This window comes from Dasypus novemcinctus, chromosome 5, assembly GCF_030445035.2.
Source record: "Dasypus novemcinctus isolate mDasNov1 chromosome 5, mDasNov1.1.hap2, whole genome shotgun sequence".
Classification (NCBI taxonomy): domain Eukaryota; kingdom Metazoa; phylum Chordata; class Mammalia; order Cingulata; family Dasypodidae; genus Dasypus; species Dasypus novemcinctus.
Window position 1 is genome coordinate 140,800,671 of NC_080677.1, and position 23,414 is coordinate 140,824,084.

Genomic DNA, 23,414 nt, shown 5'->3' on the forward strand with positions numbered 1-23,414 from the left:
AGCCCAAGTGAACCCACCTCTAGCTTCATTAGCTTCACCATCATTCTGCCTCTGGTTCAAGGCCCGGGAAGCACACAAATGGCATGCACATTGTTCTCTGCATCCATGTGCCAACCTCAGACACAGAAGACAGTATAAAGATGGTGGTTGTTTCTTTTACAGGCTCTTTTCCCTTTGATCATGTTCTGCTTTCAGTCACAGAGTAAAGGTATATGTCATTCTCAGATGCTAAATGAGTCATAGAATGTGCTCTCAGAATAAGGCAAGAGATGCCATCTCCATTCTGCTTAGAAAGGGTCCTAGCTTCTTTATTATTCAAATAATCCTGGATGGATTAATTTCTCTGAATCTCAGCCTCCTCATCATAACCCATAGATGACAAAGAGATAAGTGAGAAGTGTCTAGCACAGTGTCAGCCAGATGGTCGCTGTTCCCAAATGACAGCCATTCTGTTTGTAGATGGGCATAGGCAGCCAGAAATCCTAAAGGCCCACGGATAGATAGTCTTCTGGGAACCCCTTTTTTATTCCATCGCCTTCCCAGGGCTAGCAAAGGGAAGATGTGAATATTGGGAGAATGAACCTAAAATGAGGAGTAAGGTTGCTTTAAGAAAATTAAAATAAATAATATAGGACTCAGCTGTTAACAAACTTAGAAAACATACCACCATATGTGCCCAAACAGAATGCAGTCCCAAATAAAAGATGTTACCTCATTTTCCAAAAAGATGGAAAAAGAAACATTTTGTCCAATATGAAAAGATAGGCTTTCAGATGTAAGGATGGCATGCCTACTAATTACAGTTAATTTATTATTTTACTTCATTTATTAATGTACATTAATGTATATTAAAGTTTATACTTAAAATCACAGATACAAAATACTGCACTAATTTAGAAATATTGCTGTTTTCCCACATCCACATTTCATGAAACAATTTGATCCAAACTCCAACTTTTCATAGGAAGTGGTTAAGAGCACAGACTCTATACTCAGTTTGCCTGGGCTTGAATGGTTCTTCTACCTATTAGTTGTGTGACCTTTTGTAAGTTACTTAGCCTCTCTGTTTTTCTATTCCTTCTCTGTAAAATGAAGATAAATGATAGTACTTATCTCACAGGATTGTGGTGGAGATTAAACACAGTCAGACACAAAACACAACTTTTAGAACAATGCATGACATAGGGGAAGCTGCTATAAGTAACTGCTATGATTATCATTAGAGCTACTTTAGGAGTCATTTAAGAGTTTCTTGGACACAACATTTCCATTTCCATCTAAGTTGTTTGAAACACTACTTTTCGAACCTATGTGATCACCATATATTTCTTCCAAAGACTTAAGTACAATTTGCATGCCAGTGAATACATATTTTCATTTCACTTCACCTATGTATGTGTATTTGTGATTTCTATAACCCTCTTCACTTACTGACTTGCTTTCCAAAGTGATCTCTGAAAGACTTGGCTAAATGACACCAACATTTTCAACTGTGATGATTTCTCTCCTGAAGTAATTATAAAGTCTGTATTAAAATCTTTGCCTCCATTTTTTATTTTAATCATTTCCGTGAAGTGATCTCTATATGTCTCAAATTCACTTTGACTGAAAACTACACCCAGAGTCTAATCCTGTGTGTGATTGAGGTACAATGCAAATTAAATTTCCAACTTAGCTGGATCTCTTTTATTACAGTTAAACCATTGATTTGGAAGGAATTAGATCCTGAAAATTGGGACAGGGACATATGAGCAGATCCTGATGAAAATGGGTACATTAAATACCTAAATTTTATGAAGACTTCTTCGCCAAAAGAAGCATCACTTCCTCTCCAGCCTAAAGGGTTTAGTGTATCTTTGCTGAAGAATCCATAATAGCCTTCCTTGAGGTATTTCCTTGTATGTACAGTACTGCTGATACTTCTCAGGGACTACCCTCACCACCTGGCACTGCATCTAAGATCTGTAATTAGACGTAAGCCCTGGCAGACCCCAAAGGGCTAGGTACAAAGCGTGTCATGAGACAGCACAATATACATTAAAAGACCTGCATGATTTTGCCAATTATGTCAATAGAAACTCAGGAATATATGCGGGAATGGATTTTATGAATATGGGATCATGGTGAAGGCATATTAAATGGATTAGGCAAAATTTATTGATATGGGTCAGCTAAGCATAGATTTGCCTTTCAGTGTTTTATATTAAAGGGCTGGAAATAGCTTTAACAGTTTCCATGGTTGGTTGACTAAAATATGGACCAAAAGGTTGCTTACACAAAAAGAAGTAGAAGTGATATAACTCTCACAGAACACTAATGAGGAAAGTATCTAAAGGCTTAGGAGGATTGGGATGCTAGAGTGGATTTATTATGTAAGACCTGCTAACAAACCTGGGAGGATCCCGAAGACTCATTTTGTACCGTGAATGTGAGAAATAAATTCTTGAGGAGTACCCCAGCATCCTTGAAGAGCTCTGAGGTAACTTTTCTTTGTAGATCAGAAATGACAGTGGGAACTGTTACCATCAAACTGGCATCCCCAAGAGCAATGGGGATGATGGGATTTTGGGGTGGCAGGGTTCAAGTGGTGGCACTTAAATGCCTACAGATAGGTAAATAGAGTTACCAAAAAGCAGTAACCAAAAGCGCCTGACTCACAGAGACCTTTGGCATTTGCTAGTTGGTCGAAATAAGCCTAATTGATCTGTATAAGCAAAAAAGTCTAGATCTACTGAACAGAAGTCTGAATTAGATCAAGCCCTCAATCAATTCCCATACTTGCACCATCTCACAGACCTATAACCCTTAAATGAGGAAGAGGCTAGGTACCTTGAGGAAGGACCCTGCTATACTGCCAAAAATTTATAATGTGAATCTTTCCCCAGACTTTCCTGAAGAGATCTTGAACTATTTACCAGGTGACTATACTTTGAGGGAAGGGAAATAATTAGGCTCTGAAATGACACTAATCCTGGAGAACCAAAATATCACTGTAGTCTACAAGTCAGATTAGAGGCTTATTATGGTCAGGTGATTGATAGGGTTTTGGCATAGGTCCTTCTCAAAGTGGGTCCAGAGTGCCTCTGAACTCACTCAGTGATTATTTCCTCGGTTCCAGAAGGCTTAATTGAAATAGACATGATGAGCAACTGGCAGAGTAGCCACAATGGTTCCTTGACCTGTTCTCTGAGGGCTATTATGGCAGGAAACGCAGCTATAGGCCACTAGAATTTCCTCTACTTACAAAATTTGTAAACTGAAAGCAATATTGCATTCCCAGAGGGACTGTAGAGAATAACCACCATCAAGGACTAGAAAGATGAAGGTGTGATGAATCCTACCATATCCCCATTAAACATGCCTATTTGATCTGTTCAGAAGAAAAACAGATCTTTGAGAATGACAGTGAATTACTATAAACTTAATTAGGTGGTGATTCTAATTGCAGCTGCTGTTCCAGATGTGGTTTCCCTGCTGAAACAAGTCAACATATCCCCTGGTACCTGTTATATAGCTATTAACCTGGTGAAAGTTTTTTTTTTCTTTATACCTAGAGTAAAGATCATTAGAAGATGTTTGCTTTCAGTTGGCAGGGTCAGCAGTACACTTGCACAGACCTATACTAAAGCTATATTATCTCTCCAGCCCTATATCATTATTTGGTCCGTGGGGACATTAATTATCTTTCCTTCCCACAGGACATCATACTAGTCAATTACATTAATGATACTGTGCTGATTGCACATAGTGAATAGGAAGTAGTTGCTACACATTAGTAAGAGACTTGCATACCAAAGGGTGCCAATGGCAGATATGGATATTGTCTGGAGACTTTGTAGACCCCTTTTAGGTGAATCACAGTGCAGCTCTTTAGGATTTTGGAGCAAACACATGACATTATCTGTGGATAACTACTCTTTAAGAAACTGTTTTTGGCTCACTACTAAGCCTTGGTAAAACTGACAATTGACCATGGGTCACAAAGTTATCATAGACCTGACTTGATTATGACTTAGGTGGTATATGATCTACCAAGTTATAATGTTGGACATGCAGAGCATAACGCCACCATCAATGGAAGTAGCAAATAAGAATCAGGCTCAAGCAGGTGCTGAAAGCACAAGTAAGTTCATCATGAAATGGCCATGACCCCTACTGCTACATTACCTTCTCTCTCTCAGCCTGGACATATACGGAGTGAATTCCCGATAGCAAGGTGATTCAGGCTTGATTTACAAATGGATCTGCATAACATGTAGGCATGATGTAAAAATGGACAGCCGTACAATACAATACAATACAGTCCCACTCTGGGACATCCCTGAAGGACAGTGGTAAAGTGAAATTCTTCCAGTAGGTAGAATATCCAACAGTGCACCTGTCTGTTCATGTTGCCTGGAGGGACAAATGGTCAGAAATATGGATCTATGCTAACTCATAAGCTATGGTTAATGATCTGGCTAAATGGTCAGGGACTTGGAAAGAACATAATTGGAAAATGGGTGACAAGGAGTTTTGAAGAAGAGATATATGGCTAGACTTCTATGAATGGGCCAAGAGTGTGAAGATATTTCTGCCCCATGTGATTGTTTATCAAAGAGTGAGCTCAATAGAGCAGGAATTCAATAATCAGGGGTATAAGATGACCTATTTTATAGATATCAATAAGCCTCCTTCCCCAGCCACCCCTGCCATTGCCCAGGAATGGAGATTATGCATGGACTCAGCAACATAAGCTTCCATTCACCAAGGTTGACCTGGTAACAGCTACTACTGAATAATCTGTCAGTGGCAGAAACCTCAGTGCCTAATATGGCACTGTTCCCTGGAGAGACCAGCCAGCTACCTGGTAGCACACTGACTGCATTGGACTGCTTCCATTACTTAAGAGATAAGTACTTGTTCTTACTGGAATACACAGTTACTCTGGATATATATTTTTCTTCCTTGCCTTAACGCTTCTGCCAAAACCACCAAACATGGGGTTATGAAGTGCCTTTCCACTATCATGATATCCCTAACAGTATCACTTCTGACCAAAGAACACATTGCACAGCAACTGAATTATGCTAATGGACCCACACTCAAGGATGTCACCATGTTTCCCAATACCCTGAAGCAGCTGACTTGATTGAATGGTAGAGTATCCTTTTGAAGACTCTTCTAGAGCTTCACACAATTGCTCCATATTATTACCCCCACATTCTATTTACAATTTGGTCCATGGTCAAGCTTCTGAGGATGGGAAGAGAAATAACATTATTGTAGTACTAGAATACTACAATACTGAACTAGAAGACAGAGCCCCCTCTCCTCAAGTTTTTTTTTTTGTATAAATTATCTTCTTAGCAACCTTCTTGTGCAACAAAATTGCACATGAAAAAACTGTATGACAACAATAGGCAGAAACTAATGGATCTTCCCAAGGTCACTGGCTAAACAGCAGTCGAGTTGGATTTGGTGAGCCCCAACTAAGTAAATGCCTTGTCCTCTGGACTACTTTATATTAGGAGCCAGCAAAGACTTATAGCAACCACCAATATATTATTTATACTATAACGTACTACAAGAATTCCTGGGCATGCCTCAACAAGTCAAGTCTTATTTTAAGCCATGAAAGTTAATACCAGAAGTAGAAACCATTCATAAACAAAATCTCCTTGGTCCCAGGCACTGCTGTCCATCACAATGCTAACTAATTTAGCCCAGAAAATTCAGGACAAAGGTCATTTCTAATTCCACATTGCCTAGGAAGTCCCATGGATAAACAAAAGTGTTTGCTGAGCATCAGTTTGGTAGAAGCCCCCAAAAGATCTCTTGGGGCTGCCATGGCACAGGCTCCAGTCTAACCCCTGCTGTACCTGTGCGGGACAGCTTCTGCAGAGTGGCTCTCAGATGCTGCAGAACAACCGGTGAAACTTCATATTGGTATATGTCTATCACCGGAATCCTCTGGCACCTTCCAAATACTCCATCTGTAAGAAAAGGGAAGGAAGAGAAGAATCAGAAACTGACATTTCATTCTCAGAGAGAAGAGACATATTCTACATATACTTGCAATATATTCTAATTATGCATGGTGGTAAGGCTTTAGAACATGGCTTTAAAAAGTCATCAAAGAACTATTAGAATTCAGAAGCACTTGGAGAGTAATGGTTTATTTAAATAAAAAGCAGTGCATCATGGAATACACAAATTTGCAGGTGGAGAGAAAAGGACTTATTAACCCAGTATATGGAATATTTTTATTCTACTTTTCCTATCCCTGCTTTCCCCGACCACCACCCACTTACCACCACCTTCCCTTCCCCTAGGTTTTTGTAATTTCCTTCCTTTGGTTTTCACAGTTTTTGATGTGAAGCTTGCTTCTGACAATTCAGTGACAAAAGAAGTCAATAACATTCAAAGCCTGTTTTCCAGATGAAAAACAGAACACCCAGAAAATATAAATATTAATTTTCTGAAGCTGTGAGGATTTGCTGAAATATCTTTAATGCAGGCGTTGTATGTTACGCATTGGTAAATGAGGGCTGAATCCGTAATGGCCAGTGAAGGCTTATTTCAAGGGGTGCTTTCTAATGAATGCAATAGAAGAGAGCTGCTCACGGAACAATGAGGTATTAATGGGGACTAATTTATTTAGCTCTATTCCATTTGTCTGAAATGACAGACTCTTCTCATCAACATCCTTTCAAACCACACCTTCTAATTAATTTAGGCCCTAATTAGTCTTTATTTGGCGAATTGTTCATTTTGAGACAAGCTTCCTGTGGGGGTTCAAACATTCAAATTACCTTCTTTGGTACGCACAAAAGACTAATTCAGTGACTAGCGCTTCACACACAGTGCGGCCATCTGCAGTTTTAGGCAATGGGTAGAAGGGGGAAAATGGTTTCTTTCATTGTTCACAACAGTTTCAGTGCATACAGTGTAGCCAAAGAAAGCCATTCAAATGCAACAAGTTTAATTAGCAGAAACACATTTTGCCTAGTGCCAGGCTGACTCAGTAATTACTGGTCTGATATTACATATATGGGTAAGATGGATGGCGCCTTCTGATTAGCAGAAAATAATCTTAAGGATTGCAAGCATCTCATGGATTTCTATGGGACTTTGCAAAGTCCAAAGAATATGGGAAGACAACCTGCCCAGCTGCTCAAAGCAGGCAGACAATGGCCATGGAGGAGAAGATAGACCGTATGCCTTTTTTGTTTTCCTCCATGCTGGGCTCTACCGCATTGCCTCTTCTATACAAGTACCTTACTGAAATTAATGCAACTGCTAAATAAAACCAGAATGTTTCCCAGTGACAGTCCTTTCAGAGACTGGGTCATCTTCCTCCCCTCTGTCACCACCCAGCATGATGAGCAGTCCACTCAGCATGAACACATACAGAATAATGTCCCTGTTCTTCTGATTTGTTAAATATTGAAGGACTTTGTGCATGTGTGGTTTTGTGTTTCTGTGTGGTAAGAGGAAGATGGGGAAGGCAGGGGGAAGGAGAGTGAGAGTGGACAAAAGAAAGAAAACTAAAGGATGACTTAAAAAATCCTAAACCTTTTTCTTTACTTTGCAAGTGAAACAATCTTGAAGGTAGAATCATAATCTGTAGGAACATTAGGATGATATACCTCCCATATTTCACAGATGAGAAAACCAAGGTCTGAGTGGCTTGACCAAAACTACAGAGGAGAGAGTTAGTAGCTGAGCAGGAAATGACTGGTAACCAGGCCTCTTGCCTAGGCTGGGCTGTTGCTAGTGGGTCCCTAAGTCCTAGATCAGGGCTGGCTGAGCAATCACATCCCCACAGGCGGAATGCAAGGCTGAGAATGGAACAAGAAACAACTGCATGGTTCTAACATTCGCTTCACTTGGGATAAAAAGTCTTCTCTGCTACCTCCCCAGTACCAGCACCTGCCTGGCTACCAGCAGCTTATATGGCACCCTTGTGCAAATGAGAATACCCACACCCCCTCTGGTGGATGTGGTGTGGTGGGCACAGGGCTTGGCAGGGCCCGGCTGTTTTCAGACCCCACTCAACTGCTCCACTGGGTGCCTTTGTACAGTGTGTTCCGAGTTGTGGCCCTTAATGAACTCAGTAGTAAATATAAAGAGAAACATGTCCCTGGGTAACTATACTTCCAAAGTTGGCACCCATTGATTGAGAATTATCTTCCTAAGGAAATTCACCATGTTCACATAAAGAAAAATGACCACAGCCATTGCCCATGTGTTTTGGAACTTTCAAAGTAAATTATTTCTTTTCTAAAGTATAATGACATCATTTCTTAAATCAGATCTGTTGCATACAATGTTATAAATATATTCTCAGAATAATAGTTACTGGATTTTCTTGAAAGCTTTCTTTTAAATATATACAAATAAAACACAATACATAATACTGTGTTCGTGTTTTTAGAATTAGTTTAGCTAATGAATTTTTTTTTAACGACTTGAAAGGTGAAAATAAAACTAACCATTGTTCCTCTATGGCCCTCCGAGAATATATCCATGCTGATGGGGTACAGGCAAACACTGTCCCCAAAGCATTTTTCAACATTGAAATTCTCTTTATCACCATACTTAATGGATATCACAATATAAGTGTCCTTTATTCATACATATATGTACAAATACACACACATTCTTGTATCTATCTGTCTGTCTATCTCAACAAAAGGCTTGTCAAAGGTGATAATGGCCAGAGATAAAGAGTCTTGAAGATTCTACAGATGTTGCACAAACACCCATTGTTACCTTTCTGGGTTTTAAGAGGATATCACATTGCTGGAGTTTTCCAATTTGTATATATGCCTAGAAATGAAATTGAAAATTAAACAAGTACCTAAATATATTTGGTAGAATTAATTTTTAGTGGTCAGAATTTTAAAACAATTTCTTTGTATTTCTGTGTTACTTTGCTGGTAGACAGAGCCCCAAAGGAGTTTTTTAGAAAATAATAACATTAGGAGGAATACCAGAAAAGAAAAATTAAAAGAATAAAATAGATGGCATAAGGGATAAGATACTCAAGAATTGTAAAGTCAGGGGTGAGAAGTGCCACAAAATTGTTTCGAGTTGGCAGTAGAAGATTCAAAGCTTTCTGCAATTGGGAGTTGCTTTGTTTTAGATAGTTTTTAGTCTCTAAAACCATCACTAAAAGTGATATAACTGGAATTATTTAGGAAACTGTCTAATCATGCTCAAGATTATCCAGACTCCTCTAGGACCCATTTCCTACACTGAACCTTTCCTTGTGCCTCCTGCCCATGTGGTTCCCTCCAATTGCCTTGGCATTGCCAGAACACTCACTACCAAGATCATATTTAGTTATTCATGTTCAGGGTCTCCTTATACCCTCTCAACTCTTTTTGACTTCTTGTTTAGCTTTTCTGTGTTCAAGGCTCTGTACTCCAACAAAATCACCTATCCAACTGAAAATGGACTGAGCTATCCACTTCAACAATAGCAGTGTCTGTGGTGTCCTTAATTCAAAGCACATTGGAATGGAAAGAAGTCGTTTTGGGTGCCTTAGAGTTTATATGCCTATCTTTTAGATTCCCAAAAGCTACGGTCCTGCTCTGCTCCAAGAACTGAATTACATTAACAGCCTTGATTTTGAGTTGCACCACTAGAAATTGTGTTCAAATTGGAAGCACCCTGCAAAATAATGGTGTCTGAAAATTGTGGGAGATGTTTTAATAGGCTTGCCTACTAAAACCGCGGATTTTTTTACTCATTCCTCCAACATTAGCCATTGTCGTAACCATCTATATGTGTGTGTAGGCATATACATATACACACATACACATGTAGCCTCTAGTATTCATTCAAATGGCAAACTTACGATGAGAACCCAAGAACACTGCTATTCGCAAGTCATAAACTCCGCCAACGAATAGCTATTGCTTATACCTGTGCACCAAAAACCTAACTTCCTCATTTTCCCTCAGTAAGTTACTACCACCACCTGCTTTCTCTGTTTTCTCTGGAGTAATGTCTGTGCTCTCTAGTTGACACACATCGCCATTGTTTCTGGAACCAACATTGCCCTCACATTTGCAAAGCCCCTTCCTATTCAGTTAGTTTCTGTCCCTGTGTGTGTTGCTTTGAAGGGCTCTGCCTTGTACCCTAATCTCAAAGAACACACAACTCTGTACTGATGCCACCACGTGGACAACTGTGACAGAATAATTGAAAGGCATGCAATGAGAAGTAGTATTTAACCATTTGCTGCCTAAAAGTTACCTGCATGAGGAAGCAGCAAAAACAAGTAATAAGGTTTTACTTGCAAGGGGCTTCCAGTTTTATGGTGCAGAAGGACCCCGAACCACTAATTACACATTAATTATTCAATTAAAATTGTGGTATGGGCTATAAGGAAGGACAGGATACAGTGAGAGCATAAAAGTAGAAGGGATTTAGTCTAGAGTCGGAGAATTCCCTACAGAAGTGGCATTTGAGTTGCGCTCTCATATCTAAAGAATGAGCTGGAGATGGAGTCTATTTCAGGCAGAGAGAAAAGGCTCTGGGGCAGGAAAGGAAGAGCCTAGCTCATTGGAGGAATGGCAGTGGCACATCACTGAAGTTGTGGGAACAAGGGGGAGAGAAGCCTGAGATGGTCAATTATTCAGGGGCAGATCATGCAAAGCCTGAGGGCATACAAGGATTCAGTGTTCACCAGAGGATCTGGAAGATGCTCCTAAAGTATGTTAGGGAGGACAGTGGCTTGATCAGACTTGCATTTTAAAACAGATCTCTCTGGTAAAGGGTGAAGATTGCAAGGAGACCAAGGAGGGAGTAAAAGCAGCTGCCCAACCGAGAGAGGATAGTGGCAAGGCTGGGTGGTGGCAGTAGATACAGGAGAACAGAAAAATATTTCAGAGGTAAAAATGACAGGACATGATGTCCTACTATACCCCCAATTGCAGGATGATGAATTGGTCTTTTCCAAATGTTACTAAGTTCATGGCACAGAGGGTCCTAGAGTAAGGGAGACATTCTGGGAAATGGTCCACTGGATTTGTGTTTTTCCAAAGCAAATGATGAATCCCTCTTGCTGCTCTCGTTAGAGAGATGGGGAGCAGCAGCGGTCACTCCAAAGGCAGTTCCAGCCCTGAGCACGCTGCACACTGCCCTTACAGGTACGTGACTTTGTCCTTTGTTTGAGAGGGCATCTCCCAGACCCCTCTAAACAAGGACCAGCAGCAGCAGGAACCACAAAAGACTTCTTTGAGAGTTGCTGCCATCATATGAGATGGACTTAAAATTTTAAGATTTGGTGAACTAAGTTGAATTCTGGGTTTTGCCCTAAGTCCACAAAATTCATGAATGATACTTTGTCCTGGCTCCACATTTATTTTGCAGACAGAAGACTTAAGTCCTCATTGCCTCTGAGTACCAAAAAGTGAACATTTTAAAGTTAGAAAGAGAAAGGAAGTTTGAGTTATTGAGAAAGTAAATTATTTGCTAATTAACTGAATTTAATATAAATGACCCAAAAGAACTCTTCAAGAATACAGTTCTCAGGAGCAAAAGCTTTGTTCAGAGCTATTTTTATTCGCAATAATCTAGAACTGGGTGGTTAGTTTCTTCCAAATATTTACTTTCTTTTTGGCTGAATTTTTAGAAGAATACAAAAAAGCAGCTTGTTTGTTTTGTTCATGTGTTTGTTTTTAGCCAGTGCTTCTTGGAGCATTGTTCCCACAGGCAAGAGCCATTTCCACTCATAAATGTCACTGTCCCCTAAGCACAACTGACACAGTCCTGTCTCAGTGCCTCTGTTCAGTCTGCCTCTCCTCCTGGACTTCCATTTCAGGCCCATTTCAGTTCTCACTGATGCCATGAAGCCAGCACTTGTCCCTCCAGGCATACACCACACATATATACACAGACACAATCAACAAGACTACTTCTTATCTCTACATTTCCTCAGCACCTGATATATCTCTCCCCTCAATGAAACTGTGAACTCTTTAAATGCAAGAATCATAACTCAAGCCCCATTACATTTCCCATAGCATCTAATACCATACCTTGTACCCAGTGTGAATTAAAGAAATATTTTAGATTAACTGGTGTTTCTCCATTTGCCTAAAAGAAAACTGAGATGCCCATGTGGTTTGAGACTGTGTGTAACCCAGAAAATCATGTTCTTAAAGCACGTCCATTCCTATGTATGCAAACCTATTGTGGATGAGACCTTTTGATTAGGTTACTTCAATTAAGGCGTGGTCCAGGGTGGGTCTTAATCCTCTAACTGGAGTCCTATAAATGGGATGAATATGGAGAGACACAGAGAGTAGGCCATAGAAGCAGGGAGAAAACTGGAAACCAGAAGCTGAAAGCAATGAAACGGGAAGAGAAAGGAGAGACCAGTAGACGCCGCCACATGCCTTGCCATTAGACAAAGGAGTCCAGGACTGTCAGTATTCAATCTTTGGGGAGAACACATCACCTGATGATGCCTTGATTTTGACATTTTCATGGCCTTAGAACTGTAAGCTTGCAAGCAAATACATCCCCACTGTAAAAGCCAACCCACTTCTGGTATATTGCATTTGCCAGCTGAGCCAACTAAAACACCATGGAAATTTATAAAAATCGTTGCATCAAAGCTTAATCGGTTGGATTTTTACACAGATTTAGGTGTTTTCAACTTCAGGCAGGGGACCTGACTGGGTGACAAACTCACAGGCTCCCTGGAGACCAAACTAAAAAGGTGGGGGGTGGAGACATTAAGTGAGGGACACTGGTCTCAGTGTTTTCTTGTGGAGCATTACTCCTCCTTCCCCTCCCACCTTCCCCCTTTGCTCTGCTTTGGCTCACACCACAATTTCTCCTCCAGTCCTTCCCTTTCCTCCCGCAGTTCCACAACTGAGGTGGCCCCAGTGGGCCCCTGCTTTAGGGTAGAGGGGGTGGAATTCCCCTACGCCTGGAGGCCTTGCCTTGGGGACCCTCTGGTGGGAGCTCATGCTCAGAGAGGCAGCACCTGCCCTGTCAAGCCTGGGGATGACTGCTAAGCTGCTGCGCCTCTCAGGGAGCCACCCAGAATGCACTCTTGGTTCAAGTCCAACCACCAGAAAGCCATGTATTTGAACAAGGTGATTTTGGCCTCCCCATGAGACAATTGTGCTTTTTGCTAAGTTTCATTAGATGATAGACCTCAGGCTTGCATTCAAGGACATTACAAGAAAAAAATCTAATTACATGTTTGCTAAGAATTGTTACTCACTGTACTACCCAACATCGTGAAGATCCATGGGGGAACTAACTCTCAGCTCCTAGTGCCAGGAATGCCTTCCCTCCGTGACGAGTACTGGGAATACCATTACCTGATCAGTTTGTCCTCTTTGCCTTGGCCACCGGGCCACTCATATAAGTGTACCAATGTTCTATAACTGTGCAGGTTCATACAACATGTATTTCAATAACTATTTTCTTTACACCCATAATATTTTGATCCTCTTTTCTTCTTTCTATAATATTTTTATTTATTATGCCTTGTTTACGCTTCTTCATTATCTCTTTGGGGAGAGGGATTGGGACTCCAGGAATTAAGAATTAATAAATACAGTTTGATAAGCTAATTTAGTACTTCAAAGTGGGTTAATTAGCTTGGGGCACTGTTTAGAAATTCTTGCAAAGCGCATACTTGTTCAATAATTTGTACAAATACAAATAGTCTATTCATGTAAATAATCTGCATGTATAAACTTATTTCCTTGCTTCCCTGGAAACCATAGGAAGAAAGTTCTTGATTTTTTTTTTTTGCAAGAAGAGACAGGCATAAAAGATACCACAATTATGAAATCTTTGCAGGAGAGGGTGTAGAAGAGATTGTATTAAAATAATTATGGGGCAAGCAAGAAACATAAAATAAATCATCCAACTGTATAGAATTCCTTGTAGGAGTAAGAACAAGAGAGCAGCATTCACTAGTGCTGGAACAAGGAACTAACCTTGTTTCTTTCTATAGTTAAAGAAACAATGAGCCTGTGACATGCATTCAGGTTTTCAAAATACTGTATACAGTAAACACTCCATGCATTCATTCACCTTGTGAAACCGCCAGCTGACCCTGCCCACACAAAAGAGAACACGTGAGTCTGTTTTAAAGCAGCTCCCTGGGAACGTGCATGGGAAACTTGCTAAGTAATAATAGGTTTGACAACAGGACCTCCTGGGGAACACTTTGAAAATTTAACCCAGCACTTAGAAACAGCAAACGTTGACAGGGCCCAGGGCAGTATGTTGCAGAGAAAATCCCACTCCCAATCATGGGAACCGTGTGCTATACCTGCTGCATTTTAAGCATTCATCAACCTATGGAGGGTGGCTGCTTCCTAGGAAGCATTCTCGCCATATTATATATTTTTTAAAAATTGGTTTATCATTTACTCTTGCCCTGCAATCAAACTTGGGCAGCTGCGGAACACCAGCTTGGGGCTCTGCAAGGAATAAGCAACAACAGTGACCCCTAGTGCCCACATTGCTTCACTGCCTACAGTTTCATCTGAAGGCAGATTTGTACAAGAGCTCACATTTTGGCTCATGCCTGAAAATGGCCGATCTTCCCTTGAACCAAACCTTGAGTAGAGCCCAGAAAAAGCAAACAACTGATGGTCACATGAGCCGGCTGAACTAAAACGTAAGTTTGCCTATTGCATTAGAGCGAGAAAACAGTGACACTGTTTTCCCAGTTATGAATGACTAGTCAAAAAACAAGCACATAAACGAAGAGTGAGAATAACGGTAAAAGTCATTCCCAAATTTTCCCTGTGAATGATGTCAGATGTGGTTTGCAAGTGTCTCTCATATCAGACACCCTCATGTATACCATGTATCCCTGGTGATAACCCTTTGCCAGGCTTCAGCATCCTGGGCCAAGGGCCGATTTTGTGGGCAGACAAGCCTTGCTGTTCTCCTTCCTAGCTACATGACCTTGGCCACATTACTTAAGTTCTCTGAGATCCTGGAAAATGAAGGCAGCAATCTTTCCTGAAGGGCTGTCACGAGGACGGAACAGATAAACGGACATAAAGCACCTAGTCAGTGTTTAGCATAAAGGAGGAATTCTGAGACTGTGACTTCCGCTCTGAGTAAATGGAGACAGTACCACACTCTCTGAGGACGTGTCAGTAATTGCTGAAGAAGTGAGTAACCAAGCAACCCTAATGCAGATGCCATTTCTCCTTCTCTTGCCACATGATCGCCCCTTCTGCCAGTCACCGAGTCACTCAGGTACTTGTTACTCAATTGCATGCCATACACCAAACTGGGTGATGCAGGGGGAAATTACTTCTTTCTTCAGCAGCGAATCACACCCTGGGCCGCTTTGTGACAAAAACGGTCCCTCACTACTGGACTAATGATGCCAGGGGTCAGGAGCCAGGCTAAGCGATTATCCATCTGCAAGCAGCTGCCTGCAGTCACCTTGCAGGCACAGCTCGGCGACCCTGCCTTTGTTCAGGCATCATGCTGTTCCAGGCTAAACCACCCTTTCACCCTTTCTAATGTCCTGCCTCCACTTCTCGGCTCCTTCAGGACATCTTTCTCCCATCCCTTTCTCCAGGTGGAAGCAGCCCTGCCCAAAATTGTTTCCTGACTGAAAGAAGCACCTTCTCATCTGGAAGTTCCCAGACCCCTGGGAGGCAGAGCTGTCTTCTGAAGTCTCCTCCCTGCAGGGAGTCAGCAGCAAGAAATATCCTGCACTGCCCAGGGCCTCTTCTTAATCCCAGCAGAGTTTCTCCCACTATTGCTATGTGTGAAAGAGCCCACTGATCTATCAGAGCACCCAGCAATGTGGCAACAGAAATAAAATCCCACCCCCCAGCTATTTGTGGAGAAAAGTAATGACAGTTCAGAATCAGAATCACCACCATGTTGAAAAGAATTCTCCGGGGGGTGGGGGAGGCAGATGACTTTCTTTGAATATATAAAATATCTTTCACAAACATTTCTACAATGACTCCGTGAAAACATTTATATTCTCAGGTAATTCAACTGCAGCCATTCCACCCAAGCAACTGTTGCAAAAAAATTCCAGAAAATCAAAAAAGAAAAAAAACAAATCTTGAGAGAAAGCAATGGCTTCTGAGGTCCAAGGAAATAGGCATTTGGCTCAAAGAACTCTCAGGCCAGATTTAAGAAGCCATTAAGGTCTGTGAACTTGGTCTGAGGCAGGATTGCTGGTGAGTTTGAGCAGCTTACTTCTTAATGAAACCTGTAGATAAGCCAGTGCCCTGTTTACTTGGAAATTCCTTTACTTTCAAGGATTTCATTACCACCCCAGAGGGCTACAGTGACAAGCGGCAGAAGGCGGGTGATCTCCAGGCTGACAAGGCATTCACGCAGGCAAGAGGAACACAGAAGTAACTGTGAAGAGTTGCTGGCCAGCACCACTTGCAGTTTTAGAGAATGACCTCAGGCTCCTGCCTGGAAGGTAGTAATCATGTCCAAAAGGCATCTGCCTTAAGGACGTGTTGTGGGTTGGGGACAAATAAAGAGGCTGAGCTGTCCTGAAACCTGCCAGTCAGCCAGCTGGCCTCGATTTTCAGGCTCGCCAAGTAGTGATGCTCCACCACCCCCTCTGGTGAATAACAGGATATCTATTTCTTTCCTTCACCCCACGATAATAATAAGGTCTGGGAAGGCCAATCTGACCAGCATACAGCAATGACGGGCTTGTGAGCTGGCCTCGTTTCAAAAGCCACAGGTACCTGACAGGGACTTCAGCTGGCTTGGTGAGCAAGCAGGGTCCTGGGCTGTGTACTGGGGAATGAGGGTACAGTGCCCAAACAGGACCCACTCTAGTCTGGGCTGCACTCCTTCCAGAAGGGAAGGATGAGCTCTGGGCAGAGAGTGCTACCATTTACTGAAGACTTTTTAAAGCATTTTACATGTAATAACTCATTAAATCCTACCACAGTCCTATGAATTTGTTACTATGTCAGTGCTATGAAGCCATTTTATACCATGTGGAAACTGAGGCACAGAAAAATTAAATAAACTTACCCAAAGTCTCAACACCAATAGCATGCATTACATCATGATTGGGAGTTATGCCCCAGGACTTGCCAGATGGTTCCCATTTCACATGTACTAGGCCATTACTGCCCTGAGCATGCTTATTTTCTTTTCAGAACAAGTGTTCCATTTTTTTACTTAGGAAATGTGGTTGTCATAGTTATACTGAAGGGACAGAATGCCTTTTCTGAAACCAAAAAACTAAATCCTCCTGGTCCCCTGTAAATCAACTCTCAAAATAACAGCTAACCCTTATATACAATTTAATATGTACTAAGCAGTATTCTGATACACATATACATTCAGATACACATAAACACATAAAACACACACACACCCAACTCGGTTAATCCATATAGTAACCTTAAGTGGTATGAACTATTTTTGCCCTCATTTCACAGTTGAGAAAACTAAGGCCCAGAGAAGTTAAGTGAATTGCTCAAGATTACACAGTGAGTGGCAGTAAGTGGATTTTGAAGAATAAGTGGTTTTGAACCCAGGAAATCTGCCTCCACAGTCAACACTCTCTTTATTACTATATCACACTGCTTCTCTTTCCTAGAGGAAAAGTGTGACTATGAAAATAAGTGCATGGTGAGGTATTCAGGGAAATGGGATCAATTATTCCAAATATTCAATATTTCAAGAACCTTCAACAATCTAATCTCCAGAAACAATAAACTGTGCTGAGGCTTAAAGAGGAAAGGAGAGAAGAAGAACGGGCATGCTCAGTGGTTCTCGTGACCTGGTGGTGTTCTTTACTATTAACAGTTCCTTTAGACGACTTCTCCACAGGGTGAGTCTTTTTTCCTTGTGGCTGGCTCAATGGAGAGAAGAACTCACTGTGAGGGCCCCAGAAACAGTACAGAGTTTATGGGATGCAGCAGGGAATCACATACCCTTCCAAGGAACACGTTCTTCCCCAGCCCCTTGCATCTAGCTGGGTTAATGTGACTAGATCTGCCACTGAAATGTGAGTAAAGGGTTAGGTGGCACTTGTGAGCCAAGGTGGCTAGGTTCCCATGTACCTTCCCAGCGCTTCCTTCCCTCCCACAGCAACCTTGAATGCTGGGAGTCACCAATGACAGCATCACGAAAAGGAAGGGGCAAGGAAGCGGACTTGGCCCAGTGGTTAGGGCATCCGTCTACCACATGGGAGGTCCGCGGTTCAAACCCCGGGCCTCCTCGACCCATGTGGAGCTGGCCCATGTGCAGTGCTGATGCGCACAAGGAGTGCCGTGCCACGCAGGGGTGTCCCCCGCATAGGGGAGCCCCACGCTCAAGGAGTGCGCCCCGTAAGGAGAGCCACCCAGCGCGAAGGAGAGTTCAGTCTGCCCAGGAATGGCGCTGCACACACGGAGAGGTGACACAACAAGATGACGCAACAAAAAGAGACCCAGATTCCCATGCCGCTGACAACAACAGAAGCAGACAAAGAAGATGCAGCAAATAGACACAGAGAACAGACAACCAGGGTGGGGCGGGGGATAGAAATAAATAAATAAATAAATCTTAAAAAAAAAAGGAAGGGGCCCAGACCCCTCCCCACTTAGGAAGGTCCACTGGCCAGGACTCCACACTCGGGGTTTTGCATGAGCAAGAAATGGACTTCACTGGGCGAAACTGCTGAGAGGGAGGTGGTTTATTACAGCTGTGAGTTTAGCCTGGTTCTATTAGGGGTACCTAATCCAGGATTCTCAGTGCTGGGAGGACCCTAAACCTTCTGACCCTCAGGCCAGAGCAAGGGTTTTTCCTCAAGTATGTTTTTCACCAGATGTATAAATCAGCCTTGTGATTTCATCTAGGAATACCTGGTAGCCCTGTGGTAATCTGAAGTTAGTAGCTCAGCTCATAAACTACTACAAGGGGACAGAAACCACTCTTCAATTCTCAGCTACCTTAACATTTTCCAATTAAATAAAGTCAAAGTCAAAGCAACTGATGTTTACTGTATGTCACTGGTGCTCTACATATCTGGAATGATACCAAGAAGGAATCCCAGATCTTCAGAAACTTACAATCTAGGTAAAGTATTGAGACAAATATGATGTTTTTTGAAGTGAATAATTTTAAAAGCAATTAAAAATAAAGATAAATGAGTGTAACAAAGCAGTACATTATTAAAGAGCAAATGACGTATATGGACAATGAAATGTTAAAGGTTTTTGTAGGAGTCAGAGATCACTTTCAGCAGGAGAGGGCAGAGTGGCGCAGGCTCACTGAATTTCAGTTGTCGCTGCTGAGGCCGCTGCTATCACCGTGCTATTATGCCTGGTCAACAGATTTTCAGATAAAGGCATATGACTGCATTTCCAGTCATCAGAATGAATGTATATTTACTTCAGTTCAGATCAATGAACATGCATTTTTTTACCCACTAGGTTCTCAAGGATCACTCAAGTTCATATTTTATAAAGGACAGTTTGACAGTTTCCTCTTACATTAACACAAGAAACTCATAAACATCAAGCATTATCTGGGACTGTAAGCTGTTTCAGAGCAAAGGGTCAGCCACAGCCCGGGCTTGTCAGAGAATGTGAGGGCTAATGAGGGAGGGCTTTCTGGAAGAGGCGGGATTTTGGCAATAATTTGGAGATAGGCTTTTACATATTCTTAGCCAGTTGGGAAAGGCTGAGAGGTTCTTTGACACCATGACTGGAGACTGAAGTTTGCATTCAGGAAGTGAGAAGCTGATGAGGAGTCCAGGAGGCTGTGGAGAGCCCTGCCTTTGGAAATCACAGAAAGTCTGACCACAGAGGGCAAAGGATGAGGCTTAATGCCCAAGCATAGAGGCCCTGCTGCCAAAGGAAGAGGGCCCTCTAATGGGTTCCCAACCATTCGGCAAGACTCTTGCTCCTTCTGGGTCCTCTTCTGGCAAGTAAGAACAGCAGTTCCTGCCTGCCTGACCCCTCTCACAGGTTAACTGTGTAGATAAGATGAGATAACAGTTATGATGCCACTTCCAAAAGCTGGAGGAACAGGCAAAGGTAAAGCATTATTATTATCTGGTCATCCCACATCGAGTCTAGCCTATGCAGGGATGGGGAGTGGGGGGAGCAAAAGGCTGACTTTTAACAGGAGTAAGACTTAATAACTAGAAGTAACTGAAAAAGTTCGGATTGGACTGATACATCTTTTTTTTTTTTTTAAAGATTTATCTTTATTTATTTAATTCCGCTCCCCTCCCCCGGTTGTCTGTTTTCTGTGTCTTTTTGCTGCGTCCTGTTTCTTTGTCCGCTTCTGTTGTTGACAGTGGCACGGGAAGTGTGGGCGGCGCCATTCCTCGGCAGGCTGCTCCTTCCTTCGGACTGGGCATCTTCTTTGTCCGCTTCTGTTGTTGCCAGCTGCACGGGAATCTGGGTCTCTTTTTGTTGCGTCATCTTGTTGTGTCACCTCTCCGTGTGTGCAGCGCCATTCCTGGGCAGGCTGAACTCTCCTTCGCGCTGGGTGGCTCTCCTTACGGGGCGCACTCCTTGAGCGTGGGGCTCCCCTACGCAGGGGACACCCCTGCGTGGCACGGCACTCCTTGTGCGCATCAGCACTGCACTTGGGCCAGCTCCACATGGGTCAAGGAGGCCTGGGGTTTGAACCGCAGACCTCCCATGTGATAGACGGATGCCCTAACCACTGGGCCAAAGTCCGTTTCCCAGACTGATATATCATTAAGACTCTCTGTTCAATAGAGGAGAGTGGACAGTAGCTGCAACAAAAGTAAGACTGTTCCATGTTTATATAGCAACATGCGGAGATTCCTCAATCAAACCAGTTAACATAGTTTTTATTGTTAAATCACGGCTGCAACACTTTGCCTCTGGGTTTTGAATGCTAATTACACGATCTGGAATTCAGTAAACTCTGGAGTTTTAGTGGAAATGTCACATATAGGAATTGGGAATTGTTTGCAGACGTGAAACACTAGATTTTTCTAGCTCAAGATAAGTGAAATATAGTAACCACAGAGGTCCCAGATATAATCTAACTAGAAAGAAAATGTGAGGCAGTATTGTTGAGAAGTGGTATTGTTCTTTAAGTTCAATTTTAACAGAAATGATCAGCTTAAGGCACACAATTTGGGATGCTCTGGAGTAGACATTAGCTACATACCTGAGTACATTTTGGAGAGAAGTACCCAGGAGGAAACGACACTTAACTGATAAGAAATCATGCACTTGTTTCATGTAACTGTTTGACTGGAAATAATTTCTTCCCAGAAATCAGTTTTAGTGAATCATGCGCAAAGTGAGGACACACAAGTTGACAGAAGGTTTTAGGCATAAGGGATCTAGTATCTAAGACATTTAATTCAGTTATGCAGGAAAGGGTCTGGGCCAGGTACATAAGACTGCAGGTCATGGATGGAAAGAACCAGAATAGAGAATTTTTAAAATAAAATCATTAGAATAAAATGTAAATGACACTCACTTCCTGTGATTCAGAGTTACATCTCTGAAGGCTGACTACATGTCCAGAGAACAAACTGAGGGGGACTCACAGGAGATAGTGCCCTTCATGATGAAAAAAACATCCCTCAAACTAGAAAAACAGTTGAGCAACTAGCTACTAATGAGGGGGAATAAAGCACATTACTGGACCATCCTCTCATGAACTAATAAATTACAGCTTCTTAATTTGGGGTTTCCATGAGTTATTTTAGTAATCAGAGATATGCCTGATATGTGTTATATTCAAAAGGACCCAAGGAAAGGTATGACACTTGACTTCCAAGGAAGATGGTGGAGTAGGGAGTCCCAGGGCCCAGTCCTTCCACCAAAACAACTATTCAATAGGAAGGGACTGTCTGAAACAACTATTTTGAAACTCTGGAGGCCAGAAGAACTCTGTAGAGCATCTAGGGAAGAATGCAAGGAAGAGGCTGATAAATTATGGTAATAAACTATAAATGGCTCTCACCCCACAGCAGCTACTAGAGCCCATCCCCCACTCTCACATTAGACCACTGAGGGTCCAGTCCCTGCTTAGTGACTGGGGACAGAAAGGGACATAAAAATCCTCTTCCCCCAAAACAGGGTGTACATGGCGGCTCACTGTTATGGCTTTTGTTTAGCGAATTTGGATCACTGGACTCTGAGGTCAGCTCTTGTTTCAACCCACCCAGATAAAGGCAGTGGAAGGCTTTATTTCAGCTCCATCACAGACAAAGGCAGTGGCAGTCATTGTTTCAATCTTCCCTGGATAGGGGTGAAGGTGGTAGAGATTTAAAGACACAGTGCCTTCTCAGGGTTAAAGAGGACAGTTAGCTGAAGGGCTGCATTTTCTGGGTGGGCCAGGAAATCTCAGCTTTGGGAAACCATCAGAGAAGCCTTTGGCACCCTTCTTGAGTCCATTCTACATGGCACTCTGGAGCCAGTCTGCACCCCTTTCATGGGTCCCTGGCCCTGTTTTAGCTGGGAAAGACTGACTTGGAAAAGTCCTGCCAGGACTGACCCTCCTCCAAAAATATGCCCTCCAGGCTAAAACATCATGATACAATAGAAGTAGTGCAAAAAAAAAAAAACTATAGAGGTGGACCCTGGGACAACCTAAACAACTAACAAGCAAAAGCCCAGGACAAGACATAGGCCCAGAAAGATAGGGAAAATCCTGCCCACAACACTAGCCTTGGCAGTCCTTCCTGATAAGAGGGCTGAAGCTCAGGAAAATCTTTGTGCTATTATCAGATGGTTAACAAAGGAAGGAAAACACATGCCAGGGGGAAAGTCTGAGAGTTAACATTTTAAAATGTTAAAAAGTACCAGGTGTGCAACAAAGAGTACAAGACAAAGAAACAGGAAATTGCCACCCATCCAAAGAGAGAGGATAAAAATGTAGAAAACACCAAGGAAGAAGACATGAATATGGACGTACAAAATAAAGCCTTTAAGAAATGATCTGAAAAATGCTCGATGAGATGAAGAATAGTACAGAGAAAGAATTAAAGGATAACAGGATATCAGCAAATGAAAAATATGAGAGTCTAAGTAAAGGGAAATAAATTTTTAAAAAGAACCAAATAAAATGACTGAAATTGAAGACCACAGTAACTGAAATGAAAAATGCCCAGGAGGGGGAAGCAGCTGTGGCTCAATCAGTTGAGCTCCCGTCTACCATATGGGAGGCCCTGGGTTCATGTTCCAGGGCCTCCTTGTGAAGGCAGGCTCACCTGCATACTGCGGAGAGCCGCCAGCCTGGGTGCTGCAGAGTGCTGCCAGCCTGCAGGCACCACAGAGAGCCTACTCAACAAGACGACACAAAAAGGGAGACAAGGAAAAAAAACAAAACACAGAAGAATGCACAGCGAATCGACACACAGAGAGCAGACAGCAAGCAAGCCACGGGGGGGAGGGGAGAGTAAATAAATAAATAAAGACACAGAAGAATGCACAGTG

The 23,414-nt window shown here is 42.3% G+C and overlaps 1 protein-coding gene across 2 annotated transcripts in view; it reads right to left on the bottom strand.

Annotated features, from left to right (window-relative positions):
* PTPRN2 (protein tyrosine phosphatase receptor type N2) overlaps positions 1-23,414 on the bottom strand; it is a 1,274,829-nt gene that overhangs the window by 923,203 nt on the left and 328,212 nt on the right. For both annotated transcript variants that reach the window (XM_058297618.2, XM_058297617.2), the window contains exon 3: positions 5,862-5,975. In XM_058297618.2, coding sequence (XP_058153601.1) covers positions 5,862-5,975 — 114 coding nt within the window. The remainder of the gene's footprint in view (positions 1-5,861; positions 5,976-23,414) is intronic.